This window comes from Lasiodiplodia theobromae (assembly GCF_012971845.1).
Source record: "Lasiodiplodia theobromae strain AM2As chromosome Unknown scaffold_7, whole genome shotgun sequence".
Lineage (NCBI taxonomy): Eukaryota > Fungi > Ascomycota > Dothideomycetes > Botryosphaeriales > Botryosphaeriaceae > Lasiodiplodia > Lasiodiplodia theobromae.
Window position 1 is genome coordinate 486,874 of NW_023336563.1, and position 21,194 is coordinate 508,067.

The 21,194-nt window shown below is 59.5% G+C and overlaps 6 protein-coding genes across 6 annotated transcripts; 3 read left to right on the forward strand and 3 right to left on the reverse strand.

The window, feature by feature from the left end:
• Positions 1–243: 243 nt before the first annotated feature.
• On the reverse strand, positions 244–2,561 carry LTHEOB_2820 (Eukaryotic translation initiation factor 3 subunit b; the record flags this gene model as incomplete). The annotated part of the gene is made up of 3 exons (XM_035511675.1): positions 244–642; positions 707–2,240; positions 2,302–2,561. 3 exons carry the CDS (start codon positions 2,559–2,561, stop codon positions 244–246), a joined length of 2,193 nt encoding a protein of 730 aa, XP_035363546.1.
• Positions 2,562–9,835: 7,274 nt separating this feature from the next.
• Positions 9,836–10,711, forward strand: LTHEOB_2821 (uncharacterized protein; the record flags this gene model as incomplete). The annotated part of the gene is made up of 2 exons (XM_035511676.1): positions 9,836–9,914; positions 10,320–10,711. 2 exons carry the CDS (start codon positions 9,836–9,838, stop codon positions 10,709–10,711), a joined length of 471 nt encoding a protein of 156 aa, XP_035363547.1.
• A 1,330-nt stretch (positions 10,712–12,041) lies between these two features.
• Positions 12,042–13,097, reverse strand: LTHEOB_2822 (Ferredoxin; the record flags this gene model as incomplete). Its single annotated transcript, XM_035511677.1, has 3 exons — positions 12,042–12,517; positions 12,607–12,951; positions 13,055–13,097. The coding sequence occupies 3 exons, from the start codon at positions 13,095–13,097 to the stop codon at positions 12,042–12,044; spliced, it is 864 nt and encodes a 287-aa protein (XP_035363548.1).
• A 535-nt stretch (positions 13,098–13,632) lies between these two features.
• LTHEOB_2823 (Haloacid dehalogenase) lies at positions 13,633–14,550 on the forward strand (the record flags this gene model as incomplete). The annotated part of the gene is made up of 1 exon (XM_035511678.1): positions 13,633–14,550. One exon carries the CDS (start codon positions 13,633–13,635, stop codon positions 14,548–14,550), a length of 918 nt encoding a protein of 305 aa, XP_035363549.1.
• A 611-nt stretch (positions 14,551–15,161) lies between these two features.
• Positions 15,162–17,001, forward strand: LTHEOB_2824 (TPR domain-containing protein; the record flags this gene model as incomplete). The annotated part of the gene is made up of 2 exons (XM_035511679.1): positions 15,162–16,537; positions 16,629–17,001. 2 exons carry the CDS (start codon positions 15,162–15,164, stop codon positions 16,999–17,001), a joined length of 1,749 nt encoding a protein of 582 aa, XP_035363550.1.
• An 804-nt stretch (positions 17,002–17,805) lies between these two features.
• LTHEOB_2825 (Tpr repeat protein oca3 protein) lies at positions 17,806–20,363 on the reverse strand (the record flags this gene model as incomplete). The annotated part of the gene is made up of 4 exons (XM_035511680.1): positions 17,806–18,134; positions 18,207–18,507; positions 18,569–20,258; positions 20,359–20,363. 4 exons carry the CDS (start codon positions 20,361–20,363, stop codon positions 17,806–17,808), a joined length of 2,325 nt encoding a protein of 774 aa, XP_035363551.1.
• Between the last annotated feature and the right edge of the window lie 831 nt (positions 20,364–21,194).

Sequence of the window (21,194 nt, forward strand, 5' to 3'; positions counted from 1 at the left end):
AAAAGAAAATTGATAGTGTGCTCAATACCCAAGCGATCACGTTCATGTATTTCAACCACGGCAGGAAACCAAGTGATCTATGAATGTCCTTTATTCCTGAAAGCCTCATAATGCCATTTTTGTAAAAACCCAACCGCCCAGTCTACTGGCATGTGCGTGACATCATCCGCATCCTACAATCGTGCCCCCTGACCTTTTGTCCTTCTCCACCGAAAATTCCCCCCTTAGCACGACGCATCAAATCTAAGAAACGACCTCCTCGGTCTCCTCGATGATCTCCTCGACGACCTCCTCGATGACCTCGCCGCCCTCGGCCTCGGCGACGCCCTCGGCCGTCTCGCTGGGGATCTCGATGTGCTCCTCCTTGAGCTGCTCGATGACGCGCTCGCGCCACGCGACCCACTCCTCGAGCTGGCGGCGGCGCTTCTCGACCACGGCGCGGTTGGCCGTGTTCTTCTTCTCGAAGTCCTGCTCTTCGAAGATCTTGCTGTACTCGCGCAGGTTCTTGCGGATCTTCTTCTGCTCCTCCTTGCTGAGGAGCGTCGGCGGGCGTGGCCTCCACACGAACTGCTTGAACCGCTCAATCTGCTCCTCGCGCAGGAGCTGGCCCTTGAAGTCCCAGACCTTGTAGCCGTTTTCCATCTGTTTGCGAGACTGTTAAAAGATCATTCCAACTCTCTATAAATAAGGGGCGCTTGTAACTTACGGGGTGCATGAACGCGGATGAAACAGTCGCGACGTAACGTCCGGAGGGGTCCCACTCGACGCTCGTAATGCCGTAGTGCTCACCAGAAGCCATGAGCTGCAGGTTAGCGTTGATGTCCTTGGTGGCCTCGTCCGGAGCGCCTTCGTAGTCCAGGTCCCAGAAGTCAAGATCGAAGGTGGCCTGGGATCCGAGGGTGGCAATGACGACAAAACGACCCTTCGGTGACCAGTAAATGCCGTTGCTGGACTTCCTGTCAAGGGTGCGGACGTGCTTGAAGTTACCGACGGTATTGCCCTTGGTCTTCTCGGGAGCGAAGAAAGAGACGGAGGTCTTCGGTGCCGCAGGGCCGGTGGGGAGCTCACCGGTGGTGATGAGACAGAAACGGTTGCCCTTCGGTTCCCAAGCAAAGTTGATGACGGTCTCCTTTACGGAATCGATGACTTCAACGGGAACTCCCTTCTCCTTGATGCGGAAAATCTCGAGGTTCGTGGTCATGGACTTCCGCGACTTGGTCTTCTGGATATCAACCTTGACGCAAACGTAGGCGGCATCCGACTGCCAGTGGAGCTTCGCGTCCGCAACGTTGAACAGGTTCCGCGTCCGCACAATTTCCTTGGAAGGAATGGACATGAGACCAACCTTGGCAGGAGCGCTGCCGAGCTCGGGAGTCCAGTAGCAGAGAAGCTGCTCGTACGCCTTGATGCCTTCACGCTGAGGGGTGGCCGGGGCCCACTCAAAGTCCATAACACCATCAATCTTGATAGAGGTCTTGTCGAGCATGTTCATCCGGGGGAGCTCGTAGATGGCAATGGACTGGCCCTGAGTCATACGCGCAACGTACTTGTCATCGGCAGACCACTTGAAAGTAGGCCACTGGAGCTTCTTCTTGACGGGCTGACCGTTCTCGTCGGTCGAGGGAGGGAGGTCGATGGTAACAAAGGAACGGAGCGGCTTGCCAGTTGCGATGTCCCAGATGATGTAGTTCTTGCCGTCCTCGTCGGCGGACAAGTTGGGGATGGGACGGGTCTCGTCGACCTGCAGCGGCTGGGGCGACCAGGTGACGAGATACCTCTCACCGGGCGAGAAGTTGACCAGCTTCACGCCCGGGTGGGCGAAGCGCTTCTGCCTGCTCCACGACTTGCCACCCCACAGCTGGACACCCTGGTCGTGGACGGACATGAGGTAGGTGCCGAGCGGCGACCACTCGACGAAGAGCTCGGTCCAGTGCTCGCGGTCGACGACAGGATCCGGGGCATCCTCCTTCTCGTGCCAGAAAACGCCCACCTTCTTGTCGCGATACATGGCAATCTGGTCACGCGGGTCGGACAGCCATGAGCGCAGGTGCTCCTTTTCCTGGAAAGGCTCGATGTGCGGCTCCTTGTACTCCTCTTCGATGCGGCCCTCGCGGCCGAAGCGCTCGATGTCGGTCAGCTTGTTGACGAGCAGGGTGTGCTTCTTATCCAGCGGGGTGCCATTCAGGGCCTTGACGGCGGCAACGGCCTCGCTAGGGGCGCCGAATTCGACAAAGGCATATCTGGGCGAAATAATTAGTATGTAGGCGGCGTGGCGGCGGGGGACGCGGTGGGGAAGCGAACCCTTCGGACATGCCCTCGTCATTCATGGGCATGAAGACGCTCTCTTGCGAAGCGCGACCGACGGTGTTGAGCTTGCGCAGCAGGAACTTGATGAGCTTTTCGTGGCTGGCCTCGGGCACGACGGGCAGGCCGTCGATGACGACGAACGCGTCCAAACCCTCCTCCAGGCGCACCTCATACTGGGCTTTCAGGTCGGAAAAGTCGATCTCATTCTCGTCGAAGTCGTCGTCGACGGGCAGGTTGTCGTAGCTGGGCGCCATGGCTGCGGGCAGGCGAGAGGTGCGGTTGCTGGGCTCTTGTGGGGTCGCGAAACAACTGAAGCTCGCGTCGCTAGATTTCACCAAAGTGTGTCGCCGAAGTTCCGACGTTTAGCCGAGAGCCTTGCCGCATCGGGGTATTATCTTAGCCAAGGCCTTCAGGGCCCCCGAAGCTCGCGGTAAGCGGACAATGGTATATATACGTCTGATCGACAACGGGTTTCGGGCAGAAGTCTCATGAGACAACCAGGCGAAATCGAATCCAGTCTGGTGTTATGAGGTCCAGTGTGCTTGCAATGGCACGATAGCTACGTTGGGTGAGTTCACCATTTCTGAATCATGCTTCGGCCCACAAGCGGACTGCGGCAACTCATGCAGGCGGGCATCCTATGGGTAGCAGAGCACTCCTGTGGCGGTTGTGGCAAGAGTCCTAGCTCATTGTTAAATGCGTTGGCAATGCAAAAGCCAGCAACGGAAAAGTAAAAAGAGCGGGCTCCGGAGTTATTGCATACTTGGCGCTACTTATGCGACTCTCTACGAGTCCCCTTATCTCTTTTTACTCTACCTTGCGCCTGGAAAGACCTTGACACAGTTGCTGAAGTGTGAAGTATAAGTGCTCGCCGCTGGGCCTAGAACGCACCACGACGGCCCCGTCTTCAACGTCTCTTTCCAGCAGGAAAAGGAGAACAGCGACGCCAATCGCGATGCGCTTGCTGGTCTTTTCCCACGATAGTTCATCGCTGATGTGCCGAAATTGGGCTCGGATTGGCTGCCAGCAGCGCTGGATGTTCCTGCCGCACATGACCATCCCTTGCCTTCCAACCCGGATTAGGAAATAGTGGAGCCGACGAGACTACCTGTTTGGAAAATCCCCCACCAACCTTAATCGCACCACCTTTTCATGCCTTTCCCCGTCGTACGATATCGATGGAGTTCTGTGCTCCTTGTTCACCCCGTTGGTTGGGGACATACGTTGGGGCGGATGAGAGCCGCCGTTGACGATCGGCACACCTTCCAACATGCCGTACGAGCGCGCCTAGATGCAATCGGCATGATTATGCTCCTCTGGAACCCAAAATCTGGCGCTGGGTGCGTTGCCGCTGAAGGACAGTGCTTGCGCCGACATGTTTGCGCCAACGTCATGAAGCCGCCCTTAGTCGATTGGCTCTACGGCGTGAGCCGACCATCTCCAGTCGCTTTACTCCGAACGCTAATATTAGAAAGGATGAGTACGTCTCTGGCCGAACGAGCTGGTAAGTGGATTGGGGTCTCGTCAGCGTCCCCAACCATAACGTCATCCATGTCGCGTCGAGCCACTGCGTGCGAGCGTCCAGACGGGCTGGTTGGAAAACCGTTGGGGAAGACGGCCTGCGCAACGCGGGTTGACGCGGCGTCTGCGACCATGAACCAGACGCGGCAGGATGTTCGTACGCTGGGCTGTGGTTCTCCTGATGCGGTGGCGCGGGCGAGTCTGGTGGAATCAGCTGCCAATTCCACATACCGACGACGCGTGGCGACACTGTTGACCATCAATTTCATCCGCTCGTACGGCAGAGTCCAGAATTGGACCTCACGTGGTGCGACCACTGGAGGGCCCGACGTAGAAGTTTCGATATGACGCCAGCCGTCTGCGCCTCAAGGAAACTCGGGCACCACACAGGCGTCGGCGGCTGCTCACAGGGCTAACATCCGCCAATTTCACTAACGCAATGCTCACCAGTGTACACGGAAACACCGTTCATGTGCGACAAAGGGCGGCGCAGGAGCTGGCGTGCGAGAATGTCCTCGGGGAATCGGGAAGCGTGATTCTTCCAGAACGCACATTCCGGACGAGTTTCCGACCTTCACTGACACGGATGGTACCACTGCACCCGGACGGTTCCGCTGGAAGCTCGACATGTGCTCCCGACTTCCGGCGTGCCCGACGACGTCTTCGAGCTCGGGCTACATGCTGCAGACAGCGTGCACACACGACGTGGTATCCTACAGTCACCTGTCAGCAACGAAGTTTTCGTGGCCGATGCTCTCTCCGTGCGCTCGAAGATGAAGAAAGGGAATTTGCAGCAATTTGAGCCGCCGGCATGATGGCCACCGAGCCGACATGATTCCGACTTTTTTCCAGTCCTACCCAACGACTGTCTGAGATTCTCTTGACAGCACGGGCGTTTTGAATGAATTTTGTCATGATTACTTTGTGCTGCCGTGACGGGTGGCAACCAAGCCACACTGCGAACTGGTCTTGCCCACGACTATTGACTGGCCTGAAGTTGGCAATTCGGCGCGCCCTTCAGGGTCATGCTCATCGTCGATGAGGGGAGAGCGCCAGCATTGTGACGTCGAGTGAAACTCAAAGCTTGTCTGCAGCCTTTGGCAGGAGACAGGGGCAACCGTGGCCTGTCTGGGGGTAAGGCGCCGCCCGGAGCGCCGGTAGGGCAGAGCTCGTTGGCTCGAAAGGGAGCTGCGAGCGCCAAGTACTCGAGCACCAGCATCAGTTTCGACGAGATATGAAAGCTGGTCAATATGAGCTTCCCAGCTTATAATTATCGAGCTTGAGAAATTTGGATCGTCTGCAATGGTTTGATGGCGTGCTTTATTCCTTACTATTTTTGGGCGGACCGACCGACAAGGAGCATCGTATCGGATCCGACGCCTTGCAGATGGCTGGCTCAGATCTCGCGAGACTCTGGGGTTACTCGTAGCCGATTGAGGAACCCACAGTATCGGTGCGCATCGATGGATATGCAGGACTATCCCCTGGGGGCGGCCGCTAAGAAAAGCCACGGCTGGTTAAGGTTCCCCAGGGGTGGTCCAAAAGCAGCGGAAAAGGAGGCCTATCGTCCAGATGGCGGAGACCCGGAAGCCGCTAACGTCACTTTTCACGGCATGCAGGGAAAAGCCTGCGGCCAAAGCAATCCAGTACCCTGATTCTGGGCCGGACCCTTGCGGCTGGCTGAATCCCTTTCTTTTTGGCCGTGCGGTCGTGTCACTACCACTGCACCGATGGTGATAGCGGACCGGAGCTGCGCGCTTTTCCGCCCGCAAGAGCAAAGAGACGCGCAGCTTTCGCCACAGTCAGAATTCTCTGCACCTTTCGGCGCGCAGCGCTCGGCGGGAGAGAGCTTATTTTAGCGTGCGGCGGGCTGCCTGACGCGACACCTGCTTCTTCTGTGGGGAGCGGCCATGGGACGATTGCATCATGCGCCTATTCCGGGAAACATCATGCTCACCCTCCAATTCGGGCGGCCAGGGAGCATTGAGCATGCTGAGGTCGCGAGAGGTCTCGAACTCTGGTGTGCGGACGCGTAAGACGGTACGGTTCGAGCGCCGAGTCTTTTTTGCAGAACTCGAGGTCGGAGGGTGCTGATGGCTGCCCTTCCGCCCGGCGCTGGAGGGAGCATCCCAGCCGCCCCTGCTCGTGTAAGAGCGGCTCGATAGGAGAGTTCCTTCTGGCGCCAACCCGCCCGAATCGGGACGTTAGGCCCAGCCGCGGGCGGTCGGTTTTGGTCGCTCGCCTGCTATAATTGGGTGTTGTGACTCCAGAGGGTGGTTCAGCAGCGGTTCTGGGGCGCCGCCCTGCCTCGCGCTGCAGCGCGCGGCTGATCGAACACGATCGTCAGGGGAGGAGACGACGGATCTTGTTCCGATTCATTGCCCGGCGATCACTGCAGACGCGATGAGTCAAGAGCAGACGCGTAACCCGCCCAGGGGCGGCAGCCGTGGCTCAGCCCGGCGGGAGCTGTCGATACGCCACGTGTGTAAAGTTGGGCTGTTTTGTTGCTGCTCATAACAGTTTCATGACGATCTCTGCGACCCGCGACTCGAGTTTCAGGGGCCTGCGGGCGCGAGTCACCTGATGGCGCGGCGTGGGCAGACGTGGGATCATGAGCGCGCGCAGCGTCTCGGACTCGCTGCGACGGGCTGGGTGGAGCGGGGGTCGATTGGCTGCTCTTCCGCGCGCCGGAAGCGCTTGGCCGCATTGCCGCAGGCGGACCGGCGCCCGCGACACGTCGGACGCATGTGTCGTGTGTCGTGGTTCGTGGTGACAGCGCAGATAGGCCGCTGCGCTTTGCACGCGCGCGCTGGGGAACAGCAGCCGCAGGCGCGCATCGCTGGGCCTAGACCGATGGTCGCTGCAGGCGCCGGATCGGCATCGAAGCAGCTTCTCGAACATTGCCAGCAACGACAGGCCCCCTATACCAATGGCTGTCTATGGACGGTTAGGCGCCCGCCTCAGCTGCCCTCGGCTGCGCAGGGCGCTGCGTTTCAACGCGAAAGGGGTCTCGTTTTGTAAAGCGCGGAGCCCACCCGGGAAATTCGCCTGCAGGCGCAATAATATCGGCCGGGGCGTCTTATTACCAGCGCCTCCAATGCCGCCGGGTCCCGTCGCCGGATGGCCGCCGTCGCAACGCCGCCGCCTTCTCCCCGCGCGCGCCGTCGCAGCACGCAGCTCGCAGGCCTCAATGCCCAGGCACGGCGGCGCGGATTGGCCGGGAGGGCGCAGCAAGGCAGCGGGAACGCGGCCGCCGTCGCTCAAGGCCGCAGCACGGCCGAAGCTTCCATTATCGCTGCTGCTGCTCGTGCTCTGCGACAACTGACTGCAGCGTGAAGCAAGCAGGAGCAGAGCGGCGTCCCGGGCGGTGAAAGGCGCGCAGCTGGGCGAGTGCGAGTCATTAGGCGGTGCCATTCCTGTTCCTGTTCTCGACGGTGGCTTGCCCGCCTCCCATCCCGCGCTGATTGGCATGCGCGCGCGGGCCCCCCTGATGTGGCCCTGGCGCACAGCCACGTGAGGACAGCGGACGACAAGGTGGCCAGTGTGCGCTCCGCTACAGCCAGCTGGCGTACTGCGCCTCGTCGCCCCAGAGGACTGGCTGCTGGCGCACGTCACAGGCGCCACGCTCCGGCAGTCGATGGCTCGAGGATGCGCCTCACAAGGTGACGGGGAGCTGACATGGATCATGGAAAGCGGATGAGCTTCCACGATGCACAGAGATGGCGCTCGCATCCAATCAGCCCTGCCATGCACGAAATGCTTCCCTGCGCACAGCCTCCACCGCGCTGTGTGCTGAGCTTGACGAGTGAGTAGGGTTGGCGGCAGCTGATGATGATGATGATAACTCCCGTGCCAGACCCCCCGTATCCCGCCAAAGTCCAGAATTCGGTTTCAGGACCGCGCTGAAGCATTCATTACCCCTTCCCAGAGGCTGCCCTACACACCCGCTCAATACATATATACACCTCCCACCTGCTGTCTTCTGGCCCACCATCAACCAACCAACCAAAGTAATCTACACACCACACCTTAATACAAACTCCTCCGGACCCACGCATTTCCAATTCGACCTTAATACCAACCACCACCACCACCACCACCACCACCACCAACAACAACAACAACAACAGCAACAACAACGACAACAATGGCCTTCACCAAGACTTCGACCGTCCTTTCCTCCAATGACCTCGCCATCAAGCACCAGCGCCGCGTGCTTCCGATCTGCCGCAAGGGCGGCGACGATAAGGAATGGCCCCGTGATGCCGGTGGCAGCTAAATGGTACGTTGACCTCGTGCTCGCTCAATCAATCCATGGCGGCATGGCTGACTCGATAATTAGGCCTAATTACTCCCGCCCGAGCTGCCGCCAGGGTGCCTCGACACCCTTCACGTTTTACCGCCTCTCATTAATCCTTCTTTGACGAGCATTTTCGTAATGCCGACGATCGCCGGCTTGTCATCAGCAAGAAATTCCTAATTAGCCCTCTGGGCGCCGGAACCGGACCGGTATCCTTTTTCGGCCGTCCACGGAGCAACGACTTTCTTCTTTCGCGCCGTGTTGCGCGCGACTGTACGACCATCGAACCATTGCATTGAGCCGGCGCTTGTGGGACTCCATTTCTGATTTCCTTCGTTACTCGGGCTGTTGGGAGTTTGTCTGGCACTTCAGCGGCATCGCCAGCGAACTGTATTGCATTTGAGCGGAGTTTTTGAGTTTTCTTCATCATAGACTGGGACGGGACGGATACACTAGACGGACTACACGGAGACCTCGCGGTCGGCACCCCCACGCAGGGGCTTGTGCTTGGGCAGACGGACACACGGGATTAGAGGCGTTCTTCAGCTGGGTGTTGCTGTCTACTGTATCATTAGAGTCCCGAGGGACTACTACACACAATTTGCATCTTTTGCTTCTCCAACTTGCATCTCCACCTCCACGACTGTGGTTTATTCTTAGCAGGTGCCTGGTGGTCCCTGAATCATGTGCGTCATAGTGCAGCGTTACACGACCGCTCGCTCGGGACGCTCGTACTTGCGGTTCTCCCCAGTCTCTCGCGTTGGCAGACTTGACTTCTTTCGTCGCGATCCCATCGTCGTACCAACCACGGTCGCAGCGCCGCCCCGTCGACGAGCCTTGCTGCCACCGACGCGTGGGCTTGACTCCTGCTTGTCTGATCGCCCGTACCCGCACACGACCCCAGTGCCCCTCTTCCCGGTTTCCGCTGTCGCGCCATCGTCGGCGGAAGCTCGACGCGCTATGCCGCCGACTCCCAGCGCACACTTATAATGTCGCGCCGCTGGCCGCCGCACAGCAATACCTTCGCCGGCAGAGTCATGGGACAGCAGCGGGCGAAGGGTCGCGCGCTCGACGTTGGCCCCTCGCGCCGCAGCAATCTTTTACGTGATGGATACCCAAATCCAGACGGCTCCTCTGCACCTGGCCGTACAAACCGTCTGCTTGGCAACCCGGAGCAGGCGGGCAACCCCGTTCGTGCGTCGGCGAAGATACTGCGGAGTCGAGATTTTCTCTCCGCATGATGTGCGCCGCCCTGCGCCCGGGCGCCGTCGCTGAGAGTGGAGTCGGGCGAGGCAACCAGGTAGTATAATCTCACTTCCTTCCTTTCTGCCATAAAGCCGTCGCTCCTGCCGCCGTCGTCGACGCTTTTCTGCTGTGCCGTGACATCCTCTGCGTTGGTTTCTGCTGTCCTCGGTGGAGAGAGCGTAGGTCGCATCGCATCGCATCTGTCGGTCGCCTGCTACTGACTCACCGCGCACACGCGAGTTTCGAGCACGAGCTGCCTCGCGACTTCCGCATTCGTCGCTACCAGCAGAGGGTCCGTCGCCGACTGCACTTGACGTCAAGTCGTCCCTTCGCAAGGCTGTCGGGCTCAGCAACAGCTTGAACACCCTCCTCCCGACACAGTCACACGTACTGCGCACAAAATTGCTCGCGATCGAAATATCCGCTGCTACATTTTCATCTCCTTCGAATCACTCCACCGTCATGGCTCTAGACCCGCGTACCGCCTCTGACGGCACCGGCTCAGACGTGAGGAACATGTCGCACGGGCGTGGCGGCGCAGGTACAAGCTTCCAATATTCTCCCTTTTCCTCCTTCAGCCTCCCGCTCCTTCCCCTTTGCCCCCTCTCCCTCGGCTGCCGGGGCACTAGATTGCGCAATCGCGCGTACATGGGCTGTACCACCAAGCGACGATGGCGTTGATCCACGGCACACGGCACCCGCTGCTCAGCCACCGAGGGCAGAGTCGATTGTCTGCAGATTCGCGTGCACCACAGGAATAGCATCCGCGGTCATTTGAATCTCCAGAAGGGGGGCCAGGCACAGCCACCTACCCTATACCGGCAGCTGACATATATCCCCAATTCCGTCTTTCCACCCATCAATCCCTCACACCACCCCCAATATCGTTTTCCGATGTCAAAGGTGCACGGCGACTGACGCTAGGCACGTTTCCCCCCCTTTGCAGGCAACATGGCCAAGACGTCGCGCCGCGAGTCGTCGTCCAACCCGCGCGATCTGGTGACGCCGACGATCAAGTCGGCGCTATACACGACGGGCCGCGGCGGCACGGGCAACATGGCCCGCAACGACCCGCAGCACCCAGAGATCGCGCGCGCGGCCCAGGACGTCGAGGCCCCGCCCGGCGCCGGCCGCGACCACGATGGGCCCAAGCACTTCGGCCGCGGCGGCGCCGCCAACGTGACGACGGAGAAGAGTGCGAGCCCCGAGGAGGAGAGGGAGAGGCTGGTTGAGGCCAAGGGGGGCGCCACGGCCGCGCCGACGAGCCACGGTCAGCACGAGGACGTGAGGGGGCTGGGCGAGAAGGCCAAGGACCTGCTGGGGAAGATTAAGAAGTGAGAGCCATTTTTGAAGGGGACGGAGTGTTGAAGGGGGTGGGGCAGCAGGGTAGTGTGATTGCCTGTTCTGTTTTCAAAAAAATTTGGGCCACGGCGGGGTGTTGGGAATGGGAGTCGTCATGCCTTGGACGACTGGTGTCGCGGTCATTATTCCGGTATGGGTGGGACCTTCGCTTTGTTTTTGCCTGGCTTTTCCTTGTATTCACCTCTGCTACTCGATATACCTATGCTGCTGTTGAGGGAACAAAAGGGAAGGGCCTATGATGCTATTTGGTTTTCCGTTTGCACCTGCTCTAACGTGCAATTAAGAAATACATATCCTTGCTGTCACAACCACCTAGTCGCAGCAGATTAATTAGTTTCCTGTAAAGCCCACCTATCACGCACATCCCTGCGCACCTGTCACAGCAAGATCGCTGTTCAGATAAGCTTCACACGAAGCCGAATCGACCTGCAACCCACATCCCAGAAAAGGCAAGAAAGATCAGCACGCAGCGTCCGGGCCGAAACGAGGACCCATACCCGTACCCACGTCGACAGCGATACTCATGGGGAAACAGGGCCAAACGAGGGGGAAAAGCGACCACCAGCACAACAACGACAGACTGATAGAGAGGAAAGAAACCTCGACGATAGAAACAGCAAGGAGCGATGCAGCGAGAATCTCGGCTCTCATTCGTTCGGAGATGGCCGAGGCGCGGAAGAACAGGAGCTGCGTGATCTCCATACACAAGGAGTGATATGCCGCTCGTGGAAGCCTCAGGCATGATGCGTGTGCTCTTACCGGCGGCCTCGTCGCGACGATCTTTCCCGAATCGGACCTGCAGGCGTTCCGCCAAAACTCGAGGCTGCGAGGCTGTCGCGTCTATACGGGCGGCTAATGCGTTTCTGCGGAGAAAAGAAGGCGATCGTTTCGTTGGTTCGACGTGTCGGAGAGAATGTTTTGTTTTGACATGGGGCTCCCTCTCCCACAGACGCACGTGGCACGGAGTGCAGGGATGTTTCATGTGTGTGAGATTCTGGGGATGATGACGTTTTGGTTGGCTCTCTCTTTTCCTGTGAATTTCACCTCTTGTTTTGCACTATCGGCCGCGGCATAGGGTCGCCTTGATGGGTTTGATACATCGTAGCTAAATGAAATAATATTCCCTTTGTCTTGGAAAAAAGACGACTTGTCAGTCAGGCGGTCAGGCCCAAACACCGGCAAATATTCAGAACTCCCTTTGTCTCCATATGCCCTATAATCACAGTCGAATGCCCACCTGCTGCATCTACACAAATGATATTTTCCTCCAGTGTCCCCCAACGACCAAATTTAACGAGCCGCCGTTTTAAGTGAAAGCCATGCCCTTCTTGATCTCGGCGATGGCGAGGGCCGGGTTGAGTCCCTTGGGGCAGGTCCTCGAGCAGTTGAGAATCGTGTGGCAACGGTAGAGGGACATGCTGTTGTTCAGCTGGTCCTGGCGCTCAGCCCTCTTCTGGTCACGCGAGTCCGCAATCCAACGGTAGCTCTGCATAAGGATGGCGGGGCCGAGGTACTCCTCCGAGTTCCACCAGTACGAGGGGCAGGAGGTGCTGCAGCAGGCGCACAGAATGCATTCGTACAGGCCGTCGAGCTTCTTGCGCTCCTCCTTGGACTGCCTGTTCTCGCGTCCATCGGCCGGGGGAGTGTCGCGCTGCAGGTAGGGCTTGATCGAACGGTACTGCTTGTAGAACTGGGTAAGGTCGGGGACAAGATCCTTGACGACGTAGGTGTGCGGCAGCGGGTAGATGCGAGATTCCTTAGCGGTGTCGGTGGGAATGCGGCCTGGGTGGCGAAGCAGGTTAGTCGTGCACCAGAGGACTGCGTGAGATGCCGTAGCCATTGGCTGCATCACGCTACAAAGGGGGACGTACAGAGACATGCCAGGGTGTTGACACCGTCGATGTTCATGGCGCAACTACCGCAGATACCCTCACGACAACTGCGCCTGAAGGTCAGGGTGGGGTCCATCTCGTTCTTGATGCGGATGAGGGCGTCGAGCATCATGGGACCGGTCTTGTTCAGATCGAGGGTGTAGGTCTGCATGCGCGGCTTCGAGGTGGGCTCGTCGGGGTTCCAACGGTAAATGTGGAACTTCTTGATCCTCGCGTCGTTGCTGGGCGTGGGCTCGCTGGCGGCCGACGTCTGCGACTCGGGGACCACCGAGGCCATGCCGCGCTTGAAGACGGTCGAGGAGACAGGGGCCCTCGAGGCAGCGGCTGATGCATGGTCAGCAATTGTCGGCTGTGTTGTTGGCAGTGGCGTGGAGGGAAGGGCGGGCGAGAGGATGCGGGTGTGGGCGCGGCAGCGCTGGAGACTCACTTGCGCTCCTGGAGAGCCTTGCCAATGCTCGCGTGGTCGACATGGTGGATTGTGAGATGCTCGCTCGGGCCAGAGACGAGGGGTGGTACAAGCAGCGGAGGTGTCGAGAGCGTGCTCGAAGTTGGCCGTGACGGATGAAGCACGTCGTCCTTGACAGCCGAGGGAAGCGGGATCCGGGCTTATTAAAGCCGGCCGCTCATTGGCCGCTTCGCTACCGGTGATGTATTCGATTCCGACGGCCAGGGTAAAAGAAATCGCGGGCGAGCGGTGGCAACTTATCCGGCCTTTCATTGGGCAAATTTCGATCACATGCAGTCTAGCGGCGCTTTTGGCTTAACATCACCCCAACGCGGCGTTTCATTACGCGGCGCCGCCTTTCCCCCCTCTCGGCATCTTCGGGCGGGCACGAGTACTTTTCGGAAGCGAGAGAGGGCCGACGCTCTTGCTCGCAAGCAGTTCGGTCCATGATTATTGCTGGCCGTCGAACCCTCGCTGCAGTCCCCTCGGCGCTGTGCAACCACTCCATTGCCACCCGCTTGCTCTTCGTCCGGCCCTTCTCGCCGCTCCGCCTGCACCCAATGGCATCCGTGCCCCCCATCCACCTGGTCCTTGATTGGGACGGCACCACAACCCACAAGGACACCCTGCACTTTCTGGGCAAGATCTGCGCCGACCATGCGGCCAATGCCCCCGCCGCCACGACTTGGGAGGAAATCGTAAAAGCTTACCTTGACGACTTTTCCGCCCATGCCTCGTCGTACACGCCCGCGAAGAGCCAGCGCACGACCATCGCCGAGGAGAAGGCATGGCTCGCAAGCTTGGCCGCCGTCGAGTCCAGCAGCGTCAAGCGTGTCGAGGACTCTGGCCTGTTCAGGGGCGTGACTGCTGCGGCTGTCAAAGCCGGTGCCGCCCAAGCGATCGACAGCGGCGAGATCATCCTTCGGGACGGGTGGTCGTCTTTGCTCGCCTACAGTCAGAAGACCACGATTCTGAGTGTCAATTGGAGCGCCACTTTCATCCGGGAATGCCTGCGCGCAGCGGCTGCAAACGACCCCGATGCAAAGGCTGCGGTTGAGCGTGTGTCTATTGCGGCAAACGAGATCGCCGGTCTCCAGGACTCAAATGGCTCTTCTGGCCTACTAAACGGCCGGACTGAGGTTTCAGGTGAAGAGGCGGGTGCTATCCGGACCAGCGCAGATAAGCGCGCTAACATGCCTACTCCTGTCAAATATGGCGGTGAAGAGCTTGTTGTGTATGTGGGTGACAGTGCCACCGACTTTGAGGCATTGTTGGTTGCCGATGTGGGAATCTGCATCCGTGATGAGGAGCCCAGCAGCGGACAGAAGGAATTGGCTGAAACATTGGAGAGGGTAGGCGTGGAACAGCACAGGATCAAGTTGTTGGCCGAAATGCCACCAGCGGATGACAGTGCTGTGAGTGTTTACTGGGCCAAGAACCTTCAGGAAGTTGCTCTCTCTTTGAGCTCGTACTCCTGATTGACTTTGCTATCGGTAAGTCCTCAAGTCATGTCAATGAGACTTAACTGATCGTGTAAGTCTCCTATTCATCTTTCGATGGAGTTGTCTTCTGTTGTCATTGCGCTCTGGATACCTGCTATTCTCCTTGTCTCCATGTAGATGTCAACTGCTCGGTCCATGGCTGCCCATTGCTATTCATGGCCAACTGAAGCTCACACTTCAATCGAACCTTTGATCATTGATAGGAATACGACTATTATCCAGACTCTTTCCCCAGCGAACTCCTCATTCGCCTTTGTTAGTGCCACTAAAGACAGCCGGAACTGCATCGATGAATATTCTCACTCTACTCTCAAGGATTGATCCGTTTCACAATCGAAGCCGACCAGATAGCGGCGCTGCTGATGCCGACGATTGGAGTAAATTCACATGCCGCAATCAACCAATAAGGCCAGACCTACTAGTCATGGATCCAGCAACTAACGCAACATCTGACTCGAAAAGGGTGACGCGACATAACGATGCAGTGTCGCCAGACCGGATCATCAGCAGATGCCCCGCGCCTCAGAAGCTCGGATCCCGACTCCACCGACATTATTCCACCCCCGCATTCACGCCGGCACTAGATCATGGGTTCAACTGGGGACGACTACTACGACCTGGGGTCCTTCCACCGGGAGGTCACTACCCGGAATGCCACTGCCCAGAAATGGTTTGACCGCGGTCTGGTCTGGTGCTATGGCTTCAATCACGAAGAGGCGGCACGCTGCTTTGAGAAGGTCATTGAAAACGATCCGGAGTGCACCATGGGGTACTGGGGGCTTGCGTATGCGCTTGGGCCCAACTACAACAAGCCCTGGGAGCTGTTCGACGAGAAGGATCTGGAGACGACTCTGAGAAGGGTCCACGATGCGGTGCAAAAGGCACAAGAGCACGCCGCCAAGGCCACGCCATTCGAACAGGCCCTTGCCCAGGCCATCCAATTCCGCAATCCAAAGGACGTCGCGGACAAGGACTACTCCCGGTACAACAAGGCCTACGCCGACGCCATGGAGACGGCGTACCGCCAGTTCCCTGACGACCTGGATATGGTGACGTTATACGCCGACGCGCTGATGAACATCACGCCGTGGGAGCTCTGGGACCTGCGCACCGGCGAGCCCACACCGGGTTCCCGCGCCATTGAGACCAAGACGGTGCTGGACCGCGCCGTGGCCGAGCACGAGCAGCAGGCCCACGAGCACCCAGGCCTGCTGCACATGTACATCCACATGATCGAGATGTCGCGCACGCCTGAGCTGGGAGTCGCGCTGGCGGACCGGCTGCGCGACCTCATCCCAGACGCTGGCCATCTGCGGCACATGCCCTCACATCTCGACATCCTAATCGGCGACTACCGGCGCGCTATCGCTAGCAACGCGGCCGCCGCCGTGGCCGACGATAAGTACCACGCGCGTGAGGGCGGCATGAACTTCTACACGCTATACCGGCTGCACGACTACCACTCGCTCGTCTACGCCGCCATGTTCAACGGCCAGTCACGCATTGCGCTCGACACGGTCGCCAAGATGGAGGAGCACCTGCCCGCTAGCCTGCTCAGCGTCGACTCGCCGCCCATGGCCGACTGGCTCGAGGCCTTCCTTTCGGCGCGGCTGCACGTGCTGGTGCGCTTCGGCCGCTGGCAGGACATCCACGACCTCCAGCTGCCCGCCGACCAGCAGCTCTTCTGCGTGACGACCGCCATGACGCACTACGCCAAGGGCATCGCGTGGGCCGTCGAGGGCGACGTGGCCCGCGCCGAGGAGGAGCGCATCCGCCTGCACGCCGCCGTCGAGCGCGTGCCCGACTCGCGCATGGAGTATCCCAACCGGTGCAGCGACATCCTGGCCATCGCCAAGGCCATGCTCGACGGCGAGCTGGAGTACCGCAAGGGCAATTACGAGGACGCATTCAAGCACCTGCGCAAGTCGGTTGAGCTCGACGACGCCCTCAACTACGCCGAGCCGTAAGTGATCGACCCATTGTCAACAACCACTGACTCCCCCTTACATTCGATCCCCTTTGCTAACCTGCGATCTATTCTTCCCTTCCGTCAGCTGGGCCTGGATGCAACCCACCCGCCACGCCTACGCCGCGCTCCTGCTCGAGCAGGGCCACGTCGAGGCCGCCGCGCAGGCCTACGCCGCCGACCTGGGCTTCGACGAGACCCTGCCGCGCGCCCGCCAGCACCCCAACAACGTGTGGGCCCTGCACGGCTACCGCGAGTGCCTCGCCCGCCTCGGCCGCGGCCGCTCCGCCGAGGCCCGCATCGTCGAGCAGCAGCTGCGCCTGGCCGTCGCCGTCGCCGACGTCCCCGTCACCGCTTCGTGCTACTGTCGTCGAAGCGACGGCGGAGGTGATTACGACAGCCCCGCGACGGCGGCCGTGGCGGAAGCGGTAGGGACGAAGTCGAGCTGTGGCGGTTGTTGAAGACAAGTGGAATGAGCGGTGGTGAGATTAGGCATTGGCTGGGGTGTTTTTTTTTTTTTCGGTTGTTCGTGTTGCTTACTGGTTTGGATTTGATGTGCAGAAAGATAGACGAAAAACAAAAAAGTAAGCCATACCCTTCCCTCTCTTGGCTCGGCACTCGGCCCGGTCCATTTCAGCTGCTTGTCGCCACTTTTCGCCACTCCAGATCTATATATTTTCTACTGTTAAAGGAAACCTTAGCGGAAAGGCGCTAACCGAAACAGGGAAACCTTTAATATAGCATACCACTCTTTATATAGAGCGCCAGATACTTGCATCGTTGGCAGCCGTGCCTATCCAAAGGCACGAACATTGCAACGGCGCAGCGCCAGTCATCTACTGCAAGATCACTGTTTGGGCACAGTTTGAGCTGAAGAATCCTTTTTGATTTTTTCCCACATTGAACGATACCTAGTACTAGATAACCCAGAACAGAACATCATTGGAGTATCACAAGCCATCACCTTCGTTGACATCATAAAATCCATCCCAATCGTCGTAAAGACACAAAACGCTTTCGCTGCCTCGAAGGACAAAAAGAAGAATAATCCGAGAAGGGAAAAAAAACCAGCGGCGTGCGTCCATCCCGAGGCGCCGCTCCGGAAGAAAGGTAATTTTGTCTTGTTCAAAACACACACGAGCCCCCGAGGACATGCAAAAACTCCTGTACAGGAGAAATAAAACTCATGCCTCCAGAAAAGCCACCGACTGTTGAGCGAAGGGTGGAAAGATACGGCTTCCGTCGACGACGAGAAATAATCCGGTTTACATGACGACGCACCCGGCTTCCGCGTTGTTACCATGCTGCGGATGCCCACCGTGCGACGCTGCTGCCGAAGCCGAGCCACCGCCTCCAGTTGGGCTCTCAGGTTTTTTTGCCCCTTTTCCCGCCGGCCGGACCGCGCCGCCCGCAGTCCAACGGAGGAACCCCACGTTCGGCTGGGGCTTCGGTTTTGCCTTCGCCGGCTTTGGTACCGGCATGGGGCCCGGCGGCATGGGACTAAGGATCTCGACCATGGGTGTCGGTGGAGGCCCCACATCGATAATTTGCGGTGGAGGAGGTGGTGGTGGGGGCATGCCAGGACCTCCAGGTCCTGGGGGAGGTCCGCGCGAATGCTTTTTGTGCATCGGCACATCTCCAAGAATCTTGCCAGCTCGCCCCTTACCCTTCGACGGCTCACGGCGGGGCATGTTCAAGCCTATCCAAGGCTCACCACCCAACGATGGTGGTGGTAGTGGCCCCGGTGGCATAGCTGCCGGGGGTGGGGGAGGCGGAGACTTGGGGGCAGGCTCCTCCATCGGCCACATATGCATCGTGATGGTCCAGTCAGGCTGGACCATCGTCTCCCAGACCTGAGGCAGAATGATCTCTCCATCAGGCCCAACGAGGTCGTAATGTCCATCGTGTACGTGCTGGCCAATGACATCGACGTGGAGGAAAGCCTGTTTGATAAGTTCTTCCATACCCTGTGAAGACGTCAGCTTGCATGCCCAACCGACCAGTGATAGCGAATTGTGATATACGTACCTTCCACGTGCAGCAGATGTGCCATGGGAAGCTGAATTTCCGGCCCACGGCATCCTTGAATTTGATAGGCGGCTTCTTCTCTGCCGGCGGGGGAGCGGCTGCAGCTGCTGCCTTCTTCTCCGCCTCTTCCTTGGCCTTGGCCTCTTCTTCAGCCTTCTTCTCCGCTTCTTCTTTAGCCTTCTTTAGCTCCTCTGCTGCTGCTGCTGCCTCGGCAAGCGCCTTCTCGTGCGCCTCCTTCGCTGCCTTAGCCTCCTCTGCAGCCTTTGCCTCGGCCTCCTCTCTCGCCTTTTTCGCTGCAGCCAGCAGCTTAGCTGCGTCTTCAGCTGCCTTTTGCTTCTCTGCTGCGTCTTTGGCAGCCTTTGCATCAGCTTCGGCCTTTTCTGCAGCACGAGCAGCGGCTATAGCCTCGTCGCGAGCCTTCTGCTCCTCACGCTGAGCGACCAGAAGATCATGCAGCTTCGCCAATTTGTCTTCCTCGCCTTTCTTCTTAGCTTCAGCCTCCGCGGCAGCAGCGTCCTCAGCCGCCTTCTTCTTGGCAGCCTCCTTGTCTGCTCGCGCTTGCGCCTGCTGCATGAGGAGCTCTTCTAGCTTCTTGAGACGTTCCGCCTGCTCTGCGGCCTGCGCCATGGCCTCCTTCTCCGCAGGGGTGGGCTCTGGGGGAGGCAATGGAGCAGGCGGTGGCGGCGGCGGCGGTGGCGGAACAGCGACGGGAGGAACAGGCGGTGGTGGTGGTGGAGCTGCCGCCGGGGGTGGGCTTGGTGCCTTGGATGGACCATGTTTGTGTCGGCTCGATCGGTCAGGCGACGGCTCCGGTGAGTGGCGATACGGCGCTGGAGGGTAGCCATACGGCGGCATTGGCGGCGGCATACCGTAGTGGTGATCGTACCCAGTGTAGTATGGCGTCATACTGCCAGTCGGGTGGACAGGAGGCTGGCCGGGCATGCCGCCAACGGAGTAACGTTGACGCCCCATTCCAGGACGCGGCCCCTGTGGATGGTCGTAGAATCCAGCACCGACCATGCTTTGATTCTGAGAAAACGGATTGGCATGGTGGTTTGGTGCGAAAGGGTTCCCCTGGTAGCCGTACGGATCATTGGACATGTGAACCAGCGCCCTATCCATACCAGCGCCGTAAGGCGCCGGTTGGAAGCCGGACATCATGCTCGGAGCGTAGCCCGAAGTCACGCTAGGTGGGATATGTGACCATTGGTTGTGATGTCCGGGATGCGGGCCACGGGGGTAACCCGGATAATCGTCTGGTGGTGGGTACTCCAGCTCGTCTATGTCGCCGGGCGGTGGCCGACGACGATGCGTACTGTGTTCGCTCCGTTCTCTCGAATAGTCTTCCCTGGGAATGGCTCTGGCCCGGTGACGACGGGGCGCCTCTTGCGCGGGGGCAGCGTGAGAGCGTGAGCGGCGATGGCTAGTTGGGCGTGTCTCGGGGTGGGCGCGGTGTCTGCTGCTGCTGTGTCTGGTCTGACGCGGGCGGGAGGCCGAGTCGGAAGGGTCGAGCTCGTCCTCGTCGACTTCGATCCACTCTTCTTCTCCAGAGTGGTCCAGGGATTCGTCGGTGTCGTCGTGACTACCGGCGTTCGAGTCGCTAAGAGGTACGCCGGTGCCGACGTATTCTTCGTCGGACGAAGGGTGGTGCTCGGAGCCCGAGGAGTGGATGAAGTGAATGCTTGAAACCCTTTAGGATGTTAGCATGGTGTTGAGCATGTGAGTGGGCCTAGCGCGCCGTGTGATGCGCCGAGATTGCGACGTGCGAGCGGGGAGAGGGGACGACTTACGGCATGGAGACGGTGGTGGTCAGGGATCACCTCACTCGGAACCTTTCTACCAGAGAAAGTCGAGAAGGGGGCCCAGGAGTGACAGGCAGGTCGGGTGGGCGAGCTTGCTGTGGCTCAGCGCGGGGTGGGTGTGGTGTTGGTAAACAGCAGCCAACGGTGGTCGGCAGCGAGGAGGCAGCGCGCGAACGGGTGGCGGGCTGTAAAATAGCAAAGGGATGCGCAACGGGCGAGGGGCGCGAGGGGGAGGCGTGTCGCAGGCGTCGGTAAGGCTGAAGATGATTCGAGGAGGACGCTGCTGCAGCCGGGATTCTGAGGCAACAGCGGGCGCTCGTTGGTGCTGCTGGCGCTGCGGCCGTCGCAATCTCCTCTGGCGCGCTCGTCGCCTGAAAGCGAGGCTGGGAATGGCGACGCGCGACTGGGCGTAGGCGGCGATAAGTAAGGAATGCGGATCCCTGCGTGCCTCTGGGCGCTGCGAGCCTGACGTCCTCGAGCGCAGGATCAGGCTTCAGTAGCCGCACTACTGCAGTCTGCTAGTCAGCACCAAGCGTACGTGACCGGTCAAAAAACGATGATGCGCATTGGGCTGCACCTCGGGCACGAACGTGACCCGTCGCTTGGCCCGGCGGGGGCCAGAACGGCGAGCGCACTCCGGCCTCCGCGACCTTCGACGCTGACGTACCTTGCGATGCGATGCGGTGGTGTCGCGACGATGCCCTGTGCTCGTCGTCGGGGCAGGGAGAAGAACGTGCTCGGGTTGCTCAAGCAACTCCCGCCGCGCGCAAATCTGGAGAATGGGCGTGCGGCCGTCGATCAACGGTCGCTAGGTCTCAGGGCGC